Source organism: Pomacea canaliculata, linkage group LG8, assembly GCF_003073045.1.
Source record: "Pomacea canaliculata isolate SZHN2017 linkage group LG8, ASM307304v1, whole genome shotgun sequence".
NCBI classification, from domain to species: Eukaryota; Metazoa; Mollusca; class Gastropoda; order Architaenioglossa; family Ampullariidae; genus Pomacea; species Pomacea canaliculata.
In genome coordinates, this window is record NC_037597.1 from 25,695,548 (window position 1) to 25,710,890 (window position 15,343).

Genomic DNA, 15,343 nt, shown 5'->3' on the forward strand with positions numbered 1-15,343 from the left:
ACAGTTGCACGGAGTGCGTTACTTACTGACTGAGCTGCCACCTCTTCATCTCCACCCGTTAGAGTCAGTCAAACATGCTGCTTACAACTGTAGCAGGATATTATGTCACCACTAAATACAATATTTTAATTAGTTTTTTGTTGCACTCTCGGAGATGGATTCTGAGGTAGAAAAAATATTGTGGAAGAGAGTTGGTTGAATTTATTTCAAGATACTCCCCCCTACCCCACATCTTTTCGCCCAAGAGACATAAACATTGTAACATCACAGTTTTCTCACCCGGGTTTTGGAACGAGGCAATTACATCATTATCCATGACGTCACAGACGAAGGCTGTCTGATTGGTCGACACCTCATCAATATATGCTCGCAGCTCTTGCATTGGCTGCGGTCGCCAGTGACGTCAGTGTATAGAAGTAAGATCAGTTCATGTGCACGTTACTCGAAGTACTGACACCACGTCACTCATTTCAATCTTGTACTTTCTGCTTTTACCTGTCACTGTCGTTATGTCACCGAACTGTGTTTATTTCCGGAGCAATCAGGTTTTAACTCCTGTTCATGTAACGACATGAGAACTTATCAAGCTTATTGACACTTTGCAAAGTGTTCTTCCAAACGCAGTTTTTTTCCTTTTTATTTTTATTCTTTCCAGATTTTCATCCAATGTTAAAACTGAAAGTTGAAGCCCTTTTCTTTTTTTAAAAATAATTATATCGTTATATTGTTGTAGTACGTTTCACATTAATATTTCGGCCAGCTACCGGACAAGGGAGTAAACCTTGCAACGTTGCAATAAAGGGACAGAACTATTGCTAGCGCATATTCAAAGAAACTTTGACCAAGCGGGGCTATAACCAGAATATTAATATCGGGTGACATTTAAATAGCCAGAGAGGTATCGCCGCACTTGCGATGACGAGGTTGATGATGGCTAGAGAGAGAGAAAGGAGGGTTGGAGGGAGAGACAGCGAGGAAGCTACATTACTGACTTCTGTTACTGTCAGCTGTCTGTGTTTTTATTTGTTACTTTCAGTAATGTTAGATTACACGTTTCGCTAGCATTTCTACCCATTTTAATAAAGTTTTTCGTCAGACAGAAGGATTGACTGTATTTCTTTTTTAGCCGACACACGAGTCCTTCAGCTTTCAGATGGACTTCCCCGTCCCTACAAACTATGTGACTGTCACGTGACATTACGGTCGAGGCACCAACTGTCTGTAGAATGGCAGGCTCAAGCCAGATGCACAACAGGCCGGCAAATGGTTTGAGTCAACCAGCTCAAGTGTTGACATAAACACAAATAAGTCCTTGGTTGGGAGGTGTGGTTGTCAAACTTTGATGGTAGACTTTAAAAACGTTTTTATGAACGAAAAATATTCATTCACCGAATTGTATAGACATTCAATGAAATAGTTTACCCACTCTCGAGGGGTTCCAGACAATGTTTTGGTTGTACGAGTAGGTCTGTGTTGCTTGGCAATACGCACACCTGCACAACACATTTTGTATTTTGTTTGTGTTGATGCTCCGTGCACTTTTAGTGAACTCTGTAGCAGTTGATACAAATCTTGCAAACACAAAGACTGGAATCTGATAACATTTTTCTCATTTGTTTATTTATTTTTTTGTTTATAACTGTGAGCCTTCTGATGATGGTGCAAGATGAACCTTGCGGGTCTTCAAACCACATTGCTCAATATTGCGACTGATTAATGTCTTCTGTAGCCGCCCTCATTTGCCAGACATTCAGAAATATCTATTGGCAGTTAAGAAGGCCCTTGAAAAAGTCTGCAACAATGCCTTTCTTGGCTTCATGGATGAGTGCATTCTCTCTCTCCTCACACAAACAGCGCCCGGCTGTATCAGGTGTGACGTTTCTGTTATTTTCTCAAGTATTTTTTTTTATTGTTTTTTTTTTTTTGCTGGCTTTGTTCCTAGAGTATTTTTTCTCACACCTCACCAAACAGGACCCCATTGTCTAAAGTTAGTTGACTGGAAAGTTCCCCAAAGCCCAGTGTTGGTGCTGTTCACTTGAGGTAGCTGGGTAAGTTGGGTGGCAAACGAGCGAGCTCAGTTTTGAGGAGGAAAAAAAATAAAAAGCGAGGGCGAGTGTGCAGCCAGTGGGCCGGCCGTCTGCTGTTACTACCCAGGAGGTGGAAGTGTGAATTAGCGACGTCTTTTGCGAATACGAAGCGTGTCACGTGGATAAGCACCCTGTCATGTGAATATTTGCAAGCAGCAAAGCAGGGTACCCGGAGACACGTGGATGGGGTGGGTAACGGGTGAGACCATGGCGCAAGGAGATTGTGACAAATATCGTCATTTCTGTGGATAAATGCTTGTAATGCGACTCTTTTAATTAATATTTTTTGACGAGCAGATGTGTTTGATCGTAATGTTGTTCACACCTCTAGCGTTCGTCACACAAACACACGCACGGAGAGACAAACGCACACACGCACGACTAAAGGAAAAATAAGCTGCGAACAAACAAACACGGACATGAGGCCCTGAGAATGCGTAGCACTTCTTTATTTACGGGTATTCGGCAGCAGTCATGTACATAACCAGTCAATGAGCTACACAAGTATACAGCGGAGAACATATGTTCCTTTTACTTCCTCATGTCAAACGTAACATTCTGGCCCAATCCAAATATTGGGGCCGCCACAGAGAAAGACAACAAATAACATACCAAGTATTTTTTATGTTTTTTCCCTTTTGTTTTGATTTCCACGGAGGTATATGTCATCATTGCGCCTACAGCCAACAGTCGCACAGCACGGGGACACCACACACAGGGCCAGCTACACAAAATGAAAAGTCTCTCACAACCACCATGCACTCCTTCCCCCCATTCTCTGAATCACCTCCCCCACCCACCACTCCATTGCAAGTCTTTACACCATACTGACATCAACAGGAAACAGTCACGTGACCATCCACATCATTCACTGTCACAGAATATTGACTGAAGTTTGAGCTTACAGGATCACTTCTCGTCTTTACAGAAAGAAGAACTAAATGTCTCAGCCCCCACCTTTCTGTTCCCCATGTAGTCATGAAGCTTATACTTATATGTGTAGAGTGGTGCATCAGCCCTAACCGCAAAATATACACAAATATGTCCGGTGGCAGGAATGCAGAACTGAAATAAAACCTAAAGAAAACCACGCTTGTGGTCAAAAGTGAAGAAACAGTTTGTCTTAAACTCCATTTACTAACATTTTCAAATTCTAAAAATTACTTTCACGAAAAAGTTATTTTAGTTAAGAGAATAAATCCACGTTCATGGTAGAATAAAATACTTTACACTGTTCGTTAATACAGAAATAAAGAATAAAAGGAAGAGTGCTGATTGATAAAATTTTTCCTCTACAACTAAGAAAACTCAAACTTTAAAAAATTACTCTTCACTGTTAAAATACTCATAACAATATTCAGTCTCTTAATTCTGAAATCATAAATAAAATATTAAATATTAGATAAAATATTGAATGCTATAAAATCTTAAATAAAAATATCCTAATTCAGTTCTACACAGGAAAATGAAATGCGCAGAAAATTAAAATAACACATTCATACAAAATTAATTTTTATAATTCTTTGGCGAAGTATCCGAGTCTCACACCCTCTCGCTGTTATAAAATTTGAAATAAACTGATAAATGCTAAAATTATCGACCTGTCGCACAGCACATAAAAATAAGAAGAATTATGCTGAAAACAAATTTCTAAAATTTTCTTTTTTAACGGACAGGTCAAGAGGTTCTAGCTGTTGGTTGTTTATAAGTCACTAGGTCTGTGGTACAGGCATACAGACAGACACATTCTGCAGGTATTTCAGAACATTTTCTCAGAATAAATCTTCATGCACGCACACACAAACACCAGCTCGGGTCACTGGATGCACATCTTGAGAATGTTACCTCCACACTTCAGACAAATTTTAAAACTCAAATTATTCCTCGTACGCAAGAAACAAACAGGAAAATTATTTTAACAAATCTAGATAAAAAAATCAACAACAACAAAATTAACATATAAAAACAAATTTCCCTAGCATTGCAAAAATAATAATTTATACATTCGTTTCCACTTGCCACAGTTCAGAAAGAAATTAAGAAAAGATGGTTAATATTCTCCCGATGTCCCTTACAAAAATTCAAACATGATTAAATGTATGCAGCCAGTGTACCAACCAGTGGGTGTGGGGGCAACATTGCCAGTTTTTCCACACGAGGTCTCACACATCTCATCCTCACACCAATGCCCGCTTGTCTCACATACACCTGATACAATTAACAAACACACATCACTCCTATCCCTCACATCCTAAGATAAAAAGAATTCTATATACCTTATTTATTTCTTTTATTTTCGCCACAACTTTCTGTCAAATTTTAATCTTCAACTCGAGCCAATATTTTTTTTAAATAGTCGTCAGCGGTCGCTGTTGTCACAAACGAATATGTGAGGCACAGAGCGAAATCAGACTGACTGTTGACAATGCATTATTTTATTTCTACTGTCCACAACTACAATTTTAAGCAGAGAATAAATATAATTTCAACTGTAATTTTATTCACTGCTTAAAATTACACTCTTTCTTTTCTCGTTTTTATTAAGCACAGGGCTTCGCCGAGATATGTTCCATGACCCCGCTGTGATGTCTTCAAATTGTAGAAGATAATATAAGACAACAATTTTGCCACCCAACCCCGACTCTCACTTGCAAACCCGAAGATACTTCTCGAAATTTCCGCTCCTAGGACTTGTCTCAACTGTCCTTTAACCGTTCCCGGTGCTTGTTCTACAAGAAAAACAATTCCCTGATCAGAAGAGAAAGCGGGGGGTCGCGGGGTGTCTAATCCTGCTTTTCCTTTTTAACGGGTTAGTAACAAGGTTTATTTTAAAATTTTACAGGAATTGAGCCGCCTTCACTAACCGTAAGACTAAGTTTAAAAATATGCTAACCGTTTGTTAATCGGGAATGTTATTTTGTTTGTACTGTATTTAATTGCTTTTCTTTTTCTTTCTATCAAACGTTGCTAACCAGGAGCAATTTGGCGAAATTTGAGCTTCTTGACGAGCGAATTACTGGTATTGTACAGAAGTGAATGTGAACCCACCCACCCCCTACCACTTGCTAATGTCGATGTTTATTTCTGTAGTTAATTTAAGAACCCGCTATCACATTAAATATACATGACAAGATAGTAAAACGGCTGCCCTTTAAAGTTTTGACACTCGACACCCCGTTCACGCGATATGATGACCATCTTTTGTGACAAGACAAACCAGCAAACGAACCAACGAACGTGCATATGAACAAATACACACCGACAAACGAGGGCAAAAGTCTGGTCGCCACTACTTGTTTTGCAACCGTGTACAAGTTCCATATGAAAATAAGACACCCGTTTGCACGGACACACACTACCAATGTCAACACTCTACCACGAAAAGTCTATGTCAAAGTCAGGTCACAGAAAATATAACAGTTATGATTATCATAACCTAGACCCCCACCCACAGAAGATGTGGACATGAAAACCAAATCATCAAGACACACCTGTAAAAACACAGTACTACGCACTTCACTGTAACACACAAGAAGTGCCGCAGCCACAATCTACATACAAAAAAAGAAAAAAAAAATATTCGCGAAAGTTTAATTTGAACAACAGCATTTGGCATGTCAAGTCGCCAGGCCATGTTTCCAGTTCTTTGTTCAAATTTGTATGTACACACAGGTCTGGCCGACTCGATGCTAAAGCTATATATCCGGAACAGATAATAATGTTTCCTTTGGTCTTCGAGAAATCACGAGCACGCTCACGTCTGCAGCCTCATCCACACCAACATTGATAATACATCCGGGGCAGCAGCATCATAGACACTGCCTCAACCACATTTTTACAGCAATAGGTCCAGTTTAACACACCTCCAGTTTCCATTGCCATGGATCTTATAGTTAAGTTATATAATTAATGGGAAATAAAATTAAAAAAACAAACAAACAAAACCTCCTAAACAAACTCTGTGTGAAAAGCGTGAATTAAAATGCGTTTAGAAAATTTTTTTTTAGTAAAAGCGTCGATTTAGCTTATTCTTCCCGATGCTGATGGTGAATTCTGACTGTTCTACATCCAGCCATTGAAGGACACATGTCCAGCGATTACAAAAAAAAAAAGATTTTCTGGAATCTGTAGGTACAGACGAACATGCTACGAAGCAAGCAAACATGGTATTTGTTACATCAATCGGGGTAGTCGTGGCACGTGATAAGGGAAGCGGGTGTCTTTCGCGCGATTCGAACCTGTTCCATCGTTGCACAGCCCCATCCAGTGATGACGTAGCAGTCTGAACAGTCTGTACATTCACACCAAGACTACAAAGAACTAGTTTCGAGAGACGCCCGTTAGAATAAGCCCGGAGTCTATAATCATGGACAGAATTACCAGAACAGATTAAGGGTGCGAGGATCATGAGGAATGAAGGGTAATCCACCCACAGATTCATGTTCGGTAGTCTGAGAGAGCTGGGGGGGGGGGGGACTTAGAATGAGCAAGTGCAAACTACCAATAAGTTTTTTTTTAAAGCAAAAAAATCCATTGCATGCGCAGACTGCAAGAGCCGTTCGTCGGGCGACGAAAGTTCATCTCGGGTGATGATCGGCTGGAGCACCCGACTGTGCCGAGGTCAAACGACTGGCCTTGGCGCCCCGCGGCTTCTTTTTAGTCCTCGACTATTCCTCTCGACAGATAAACCAAATGGGGTGGACGTAGGGGTGGGGTACTCGAGGGAGTGGTAGGACATAGAAACCAAAGACTGACAGCTATTAAGCATGCTGTGTTTAGCTGCACAAAGTTTGGTGACTTCCAGCTTTAAAAAAAAAAACAGGCATCAGGCTTGAACTTCATGCACCGAGGAATCTCAGACCTACGTAATAAATAATTTGGAATGCATTTACAGCACACGCAGCCAGTGAGAACAAAGCCTAAAACTCGCAGGGTAATGAGGTAATCTGCATTAAGACTTCCGGTCGCCCGACGCCAGACACACGGGAGAGGTAAGCTCTTATCTTTCACTAACTAAGCCTGATATTCTCGACATCTTTGATGCGCTTGCATATCAAAAGCACTGCGCTTCTTCTCCGTATCTCCGTGAATTGTGCCTTCAAAAAAAAAAAAAAGAAATAAAAATAAAAAGCTAAACTGTGCCAAACGTTGAAGCTGTTCTGTTACCTCTGAAGCTCTCCTTATCAATCATCTTTGCAAAACCGATTTATTGAGACCTGGTAAGCAGGAAGGAGAGTGGAGAAAATGTAGGATGAAGAAATATAAATCGATTTTATTTTTCGAGATGAGAGAATTTACAAAACCAAATTCCTTTGCATTTGATACATTAAACAATGGCAAGCGCATAATAATTACTAGAATGGAATGAAAATTGACATATTTCAGGGATGTTGAGGGTGTCTTTTAAATATTAAAAATATTAGCTGTTCTTATTAGTAAACATTTCGTCCGCTTCCTCCCCCTCCCGCCTAACACTAATAGAAATGAGGGATGTAATAGCAGTAGCACAGACTGGAAAAGATGACCCGCGGCAGGTCATCCCAGGACAAACCTTTGAACTTCTGAACCTGTTAGTCTATGACGTCACCACCGGCAATCTTTCGATTACTTTTTTTTTAAATTCCCAAACAAATAAAAAAAAATTAATTATCAGTCAGCTGCCAGACTGCCCACTTTCTTTCCTCATTCTCTTCTGCCCACCCGGTGCGTGCGCCGTATATATATATATGTTTAAAAATCATTTGCACCCTTGTCCTGATAACAGGATGTGACTAGGTCGCATTAATTGTAAAATAAAAAAGGACATTGACTTTGTACACACACTCACACACAAAACAAATAAAACGCAAGACTGGAAAGACTCCAGATGTACATTAACAAGAATACATGTAAGAGCAATAATTTCAAAAAAAAAAAAAAAAAAAAATCCCACCCAAAACAACAAAAACAAAAATAAAAACCAGTAGCATTGATGGAACCAGTGTTCTCTGCTCAGCTGCGAGACCATTCACTCCAGTCTCATTTCCTCGGACACTGTACACGGTTTGCGCCTAAACCCTCGCCATGAAACATTTATCCTCAGAAAATAGTTCGCGCGCCTGTCAGGACACAGACCAGCACACGGTGTACTGTACAGTAGCCATGTTGTGCCACAACTCCATTTGTTGTTGTTGTTGCTCTCCCTTTTTTCTCATTCCCTCCTACCACTCCTAAAAAAAATTTTGAACTACAAAAACACGCGGGGGGAGACGATGAAAGTTTGGGGATGACAAATTGCCATGCATTCAGTCGCACGCATTCGCTGACGACAACTTCCACACCACCACCACCACCACCATCGCCAGGCTGCGATTTTAACTGTAACGTCACCCAGTCAGCTGTGACGTCGTAATAGGCGCTGCTGCCGCCTGCACTCGGGGCACCACCACAGCAGATTCACGAAATGCTACACGGTTTGTGCAACGGTTCTTTGGTATTTTCGGCTGCTTTAAAAATTTCAGTTTAGTTTCGTAGCACTTGACACCTCATCACCAGGCACTCACACCGACACCTAACTGTCGTGTAGACATCACGTGACTGGAGAAGTGTTTGTTTTTTTTCCCGCCAGCACACGCAAACCAGCAGATCCAGGAAGAGTTCGTCTGAAGGTACACCACACGGAGGTACCCTGTCCCTGCACTCAACCTCCCTTCCACCAGTCCCCTCCAAACCTACTTCCTCATCAAAAGATGACTACCTACGTCTTGCTGCACCCGGAGAGACCTTCCCTCGGTAAGTCTTGAACAATTCCTTTAGGTTCTAAATACTCTTAGGTACACATTAGAATCGACATGACATAGAACCTACTTTTTGTTCTTGTTTTATAGCTAAAGTCCACATCTTATTTTTTTTAAAAAAATAAACACTTGCTAAAATGCATTTGTTCTTATTTCATTAACATGCTAATAACACCGAAACACCGGTAGTAATTTCTCCAGTTTAACTGTTTATACTTAAAAAATAAAGAATAGCGTCCAATTCTTTGCTTTCAAATTATTTTGTAAATGTAAAAATAAAATAAAATAAGCAATACAGTTGGCGAAGATGGTGCAAAGATAAAGCTCGCACTAACGGTGATAGAATGAAAACATTATAGCAAAAAATAAGATGTGACTTTGAAATATAGGTTTTCAAACTTAAATATTCCTCAAAAAGCTTTCTCATGATAAAAAAAAAAGTTATGATACTGCTTCAGCTAAAACCTGAACAACTGATCATGCATTACTCTTTGCTTGGTGTGTTATGTACCTGTGTGTGAGTGTGTGAGAACTTCTAAACGTACGCAGCACGCGCGCATACACACATATACAGCACCTCCGTTTCGAACTTTCTAGACTGTCACTGCCAATGTGTCCAACCAGAACCAGAATCCCTTCCACCCTTTCTCTCCTCCATCCGTAATGCGGAAGTGTTCTACCAGATCGCAGAAGTGCCTTTGACGTAATTCGCACAAACCGGTGACGAAAGCATTTTCCGTGCAAGATGGTCGGTTGGCGAGCTGTTTGCCTTCATGAGGGGGAAAAAGCGAACTAACGCCTCATAAAGAAAGAAACTTGCTGGAAGTTCCATGAACAGCAAGGCCGGTTCTTCCCAGTGTGAAGAAGCACTTCTCTTGTTCGCGCGAATAAAGAGCACTGGGAGAGGACAGACTAGTTTCTGCTGCGAACACCTCGCGCCGCGTCACGCCTGCACTTCTGGTCACGAGCGGAGCACATAATCCAGCCCTCGACAGTCCCTCGCTATATACTGCAACACATCTTTTCAGTCTTCCACTAAGATCCTGAGCGGTGCCTCAGGAACACAAGTTGCCAGCCACTTTCGCTTCAAATTGTTTTTTTCCCTCTCTCCATCCCAGCACTGATATACAGCCTCTCCACTTTGTCTGATCCACACAAGCGATTCACTTATTTGATGGAAACATGTTTGCTCAGTACGAATATTCCACCTCTGGGAGAGTGTCATCAACACAGCTACGATATTTGGTTTAGGTCGGCGAGAGAACAGTTTCAACTGAGAGGGGAGTCGGGGAGGTGCCTTCAGCCAAATAACTGAATAAAGTTTGAAAATGTCAGTTTTAACACAACATGGCTGTCCACCTGGGCTCCTAGCCTGCACCCTGAGCCTCGATATTCTGCCACCGAAAACCATTGATCAATCAAAATATAGTGCAAAGGGTCACGTGGGCTGTTGCGAGGAGGTGGCGCACGACTGACCTGTCGAAGTCAGTGACGAAAGTTGATGCTTGTAGAGTTGTCCTCCTCTCCCCCACCCCTCATTTCCCTGTCCCCACCCTCCCCCGTAGAGCAGGCAGCGCTGCGGAGGCGGGCGATGGTCACACAGATACACACAGCCAGCGCTGCCCTGGAGGTGGGGGTGGGGAGAACGCACCTCTCCCTCAGCAGCCATGATTGGGTGGGGGCGAGGGTATGAGACTCGGCAAGTTATCCAGCGTGAATGTCCTGTATGTGTCCTCCCATCGCGTCCATGCTACCGTGGTGCAGCGGGGGGCTCTGGGCCGCCGCCATCCCGTGGGCACCCATGGGGTTGTGGCCCATCATCATGTGGTGCGGGTGGCCGGGAATCAGCATGGCCTGCGAGTGCACAGGGGGAGAGAACTGCGACATCTGCGAGTACGAGCTGGGTGGCGTCCCGTACATGTCCGCGCGGTACATGTCGTAGCGCTGCGAGCCGTCCAGGTGAGAGTATCCAGCCTTCATGGGGTCGTACATATCGTGCATGCCTTGAAGCCCTGCAGCAAAAAATAAATTAATTAATACAAGTTGATATAAATAATTAACCGAAAATAAATAAAAAGTAATTTGCCTATTCTTGAAAATAAATTAGGAGAAAGTCATTGGTAGAGCTGTTACTTGGAACAGAGATGTTTGGCTGATGAAAAGACTGTCTTGCTTGCTTCCTAACCAAAAAGCTGTTTTTCTAACTTTTAATCCCCTAACCCCTCCCCTGAAATAAAAAACAAAAACAAAAAACAAACAAACAAAGCAAACAACAGATGGCTGCCTTAGAATTGTGGAGTACGATAGTCGAGAGTTTAATGTCTTGGAAAAAACCTGAGAGAAAGGTGCTTACTGTGAGGTCCCATTTGCATGTGCTGTGTGTCCATGTAGCCAAGGCCTGCCTCGGGGTTGTAGGCTGGATGCATACCAGGACCTGCGGGTAAACAGCAAATCCTTATCCAAAAACGTCCAGCAACTAAATGTCCTTTACATGAACATTATCATCATGAACATTATCTGTCCTTTACATGTGACTCATCATGAACATAACTTGCCATGCTCTCCACGAACATAACTAATTGCTCATCACATACTAAAAATATCCACCCACCACCAATCTCACAGCAGATATTATTCAACCTCAGTCTTTAACACTGGACATACACGGAAAATTGTTTTCTGATTTGCCGGACTGTCCTTCAAAACTCTATATCATCTTTCCTTCCTAGTAAACACTGCAGCTGATTAACCACAACAAAGGTTGAATACAAACATGTAAAGAAAACGCGACACTGACAAATGTCAAGGGTTGGAAATGGGTTTACATCAGGGCAAACACATTCATTGTCTGTCTCTCTCTCTCACACACACAAACACACAAATTATTATGTTTCCACGCTCTGGCTCATTTATGTACCAAGTCATCATGGCCTGCCATGTTTCAGGCAATTACCTAAAGAAAGTGAAAGCTGCGAGTGCATGATGCCACTTGTATATGGCACAATGGCCATTATTATGAATGAACACAGCGCTAAGGGTGTGTTTGACGGATAACATTCGGAAGTTATGGCTTGCTCAAGTGTTCATCATCCTGGCCAAATGCATGTTGCAGCAAACGCCCTGCTGTTGTTAAGTATCGGTGCCTGTAGTTGTTTCCCCTCTAACCAAAACATTCGAAGCTGGGTGGAAGAAAAAGACTCCTCCAGGAAAGAGCAAAACCAGAAAAAGGGGAAGTTAAAAAAAAACTGTCCGAGGCCGAGTTAAAGGAAGCCAAGCGTGAAATGAGAGGAATGAAAGGGCGACGAGAGGCAAAAAAAAATTTAAAAAAAGCTCGCAGTCATTTCCTCGAGTTCTGCACTAGTGGATAACTCCGCAAGCACGAGAGCGCGCGCCAGGAGCAGACAACCCTAAGCCAATCAGGCCTGCAAGACTTCTGTTTGCGTCGCGCGGTGATGTATGGGACTTTCTCGTGCGCAGTGTTACACAGAACGTGTTCCCGCCATCGTGTCCGCGAGTCTCACGCGCACGAGACTCTAAGGGCGACCGCAAGGTCTGTTCTTCACAGCAGGTGCACTGCTTTATTGGGCGCACGGATATGCGGCCGCAGCACGTGTTTTCTCATCAGCACCAGATCACTGCGCACATCTCCCCATGGGCCGCCAATGGTGGGCAGACAACCAAAGGACCACGCTGCCTCTCCGGCTAAAGGATTTCCCCATTCCTTAGATTCTCCTCGCCTCCCCCTTTCCCATCGCCCTACCCAATGGCTGCAAACACTCGCGCCGTTTCCTCCGGCCATTTTGCGGTTGAGAGGGTGAGTGCGTCTCCCGTGTGCGCTGTCCATCACAGCACTCGGCCAGGGTCACGTCATGACCCGACCTACTTCTTCTGGCTTGACCGCCAAAGTCAAGGAAGCCATCCAAATTATCGCCCATTACCCTCCAGCTGACTATCAAGAGGCTATTCCATTCTTGCCTATAGCCAAGATAAACTAGTACAATTCCAGGAACCCAAGTCAGTGTTACAGACCAACTTGCAAAAGAACATCTATTAATACTATTAAAAAAAAGTCTAGAATGAAAATAATGAACAGGTGTAAATAGGTAAGCACAAGACTAAGCTCCACGACATATATCTATATATATATTTTTTTGAAGACAGGAGTGGCAGTGAGAAGACTGCAAATGTTTCAGAACAACCGAACACAAAAGTTATCTTGATGACACGAGGATGTAAATTCAGTTAACTGTGTCAACATCCTCAGCCGTGGTGGAAAGGTGGTAAACAAATATGCAACGGGCATCGGTGGGGGAAATGTAGCTAGAGATGCTATCTGTAACATGCAGCGCTAAGTACCCAGGACAAGATTAAAGGGTGGACTTGCCTGCTCTGTTGGACTGGTCAATCATTGGCTGCACTATTCGTCTCCGGGCGTTGATGAACCTGCAACACAGAAGACAACGATGAGTTTAATAACAGCGGAATAAAATTCTCAAATCGCTATCTCAATTTATGTGATGTGAATAGTTGTTACAGTGATGTTTATTTTTTTGAAACATACTTTTTAAAACATCAAATGATAATTCAAAGAAACTATAAAGGATGGGTTCTAGGAGTAAAGTACGTTTGTAAATTTGTTAGAGTTAATTACATCGTTACATATAATAAATCATCATCCCCAGAAAGTCTAAACACAATTTTCTGTAAATGAATGACTACTGTAACCTGTGCAACAGGCGACACTGAAAGCCCCATGAGACAACTGCTGACAACGGCCTAAGTATCATGTTTGCATCTGGATTCGTCGTCTCTGGGTGTCTGAGGCCCGAGCTTACAAAGAGAAGGGTCCTACACATCCACCCCAACATTGTGCTCTTACACTGTGATAATTCACACTATACACGCGGAGAAAGAATTTTTTTCTTTATTCCTCCGTCCACTCCCCAGCTCCCTCCCAACGCCCTCAGCACCCCCTAACCCCAGCACCTTGAACAAAAGCCTGGCTGTGTTCCGAAAGCCCTCAAGCGGTGAGCGCCGGGGGTCAGTTACGACATGCCCTGCTGTCATACACGGGAGGCAAACCAGGACAAGGAGTGATGGATGTCCCTTTGCACAATGCTGCCTACTGAGACCGGGAGAGTTTTCTCCCCTTTTTGCAATTTGCATCGGTCATTGCGGAATCGAGCTTTGTGGAATGAGTTCATTTGCGGCGCAGAATATTCGCAGCAGTTCTTCGCCAGTTCAGGGGGTTTAAGCGTCCCGCGAAATCGCATTTAAGTTTCCTGGCTCGGTGAAAACGAGTCAGGGTCCCCCGGAAAAAAAAAGTTAAAAGGAGGAAGAAAGCGAGAAAACACAAAATACGTTTAGGAATTATTCTCCACCACAAGGTTTTTCGAGAGCTGATTAAGGACGCAAAATAGGCCGGGGGGACGGGACGAGAGCTGCCCTCGTGCTATTCTCTCCCCTTGTGGAGCCCACCAAAGGGAGTCGCTGGCTCACTCCTCCCAAATTGCATCTTCATTCTCATCAGCGGAAGGAGGCAGATTGGGTTACGATTTGATGACCCTGGCTTCCACCTCAACTTCCTCACTGTCCCCAGGACCGGCTGTGCGACACAAGGGCGAAGGCAGAGCGACCCCGCCTCATAGTGGAGCCCCCAGGTGACTTTGCTTACGAAGCTTCGTCACTCTTACTGCGTTTCTTAATACTCTCTAGAGGTGAAAAAAAAAAAAAGCCTTTAAAAAATGTGACCTCTCAAAATGACACGACTCACAAATGTTCTTTCCATTTTAAGTTCCACCATTTATAGTTTACTAATGTTAAATTATATTTTGTTTATTGAATTATTAGTGTACTAATGTTTATTAGTGTATATAAGTTATTTGATAAAATCGTGGTCTGTCTGTAGACTGTGGTGAATGCGAACCGTACACTTTTCGCTTGTCTCGAGTGCTCACAGCAAATGCCACTATTCAGAGTCTATCCTAGTCACATGACTCATCAAGAAACTTATCTCCCTTCTTTGCGACTTCAGCAACAATTCCCGCCCTTCCGTCGCTCCACACAACAATGTCCCAACATGCACTTTCAAAAGACGACTCGCTGTTTCTCCAGTCGTCTTCTACTTCACGACATCCACATGTCAATACCGGCAGCGGTTAGGAAAAAAAAAAATTGCGTTCTTTACTCCACTTGTTCCCCCCTACCCTGCCTCTTTCTCTGAAAAATCTCCCTGTCTTTCACGCATGCAATGGGGACAAGAAAAAGATCTTTTCCAATCAAAGAAGTTCCTAATCAAGGTAGCTGGCTAGCCCCGTCCTGCTCACCCTCTTTCCCAACAGAGACAAGCCAAAGCAGCGCCCCCTGCGATTGAAATTAAAGCAAGGAATTGATTGTGGCCATGATGCCCCTAATGAGGGAGTAACTCGGGCCTGAACTCAATTTTCCTCATCACTCAAATCCTGGCTCTTGATTGGACAG

The 15,343-nt window shown here is 42.9% G+C and overlaps 1 protein-coding gene across 4 annotated transcripts in view; it reads right to left on the minus strand.

Moving 5' to 3' along the window:
* Positions 1-2,515: 2,515 nt before the first annotated feature.
* Positions 2,516-15,343, minus strand: part of LOC112571242 (homeobox protein Meis1-like) — a 192,403-nt gene continuing 179,575 nt past the window's right edge. For all 4 annotated transcript variants that reach the window (XM_025250117.1, XM_025250115.1, XM_025250116.1 and 1 more), the window contains 3 exons: positions 13,248-13,306; positions 11,217-11,297; positions 2,516-10,875 (listed from right to left, as the gene is read on the minus strand). In XM_025250117.1, coding sequence (XP_025105902.1) covers positions 10,568-10,875; positions 11,217-11,297; positions 13,248-13,306 — 448 coding nt within the window. In that variant the 3' untranslated portion in view covers positions 2,516-10,567. The remainder of the gene's footprint in view (positions 10,876-11,216; positions 11,298-13,247; positions 13,307-15,343) is intronic.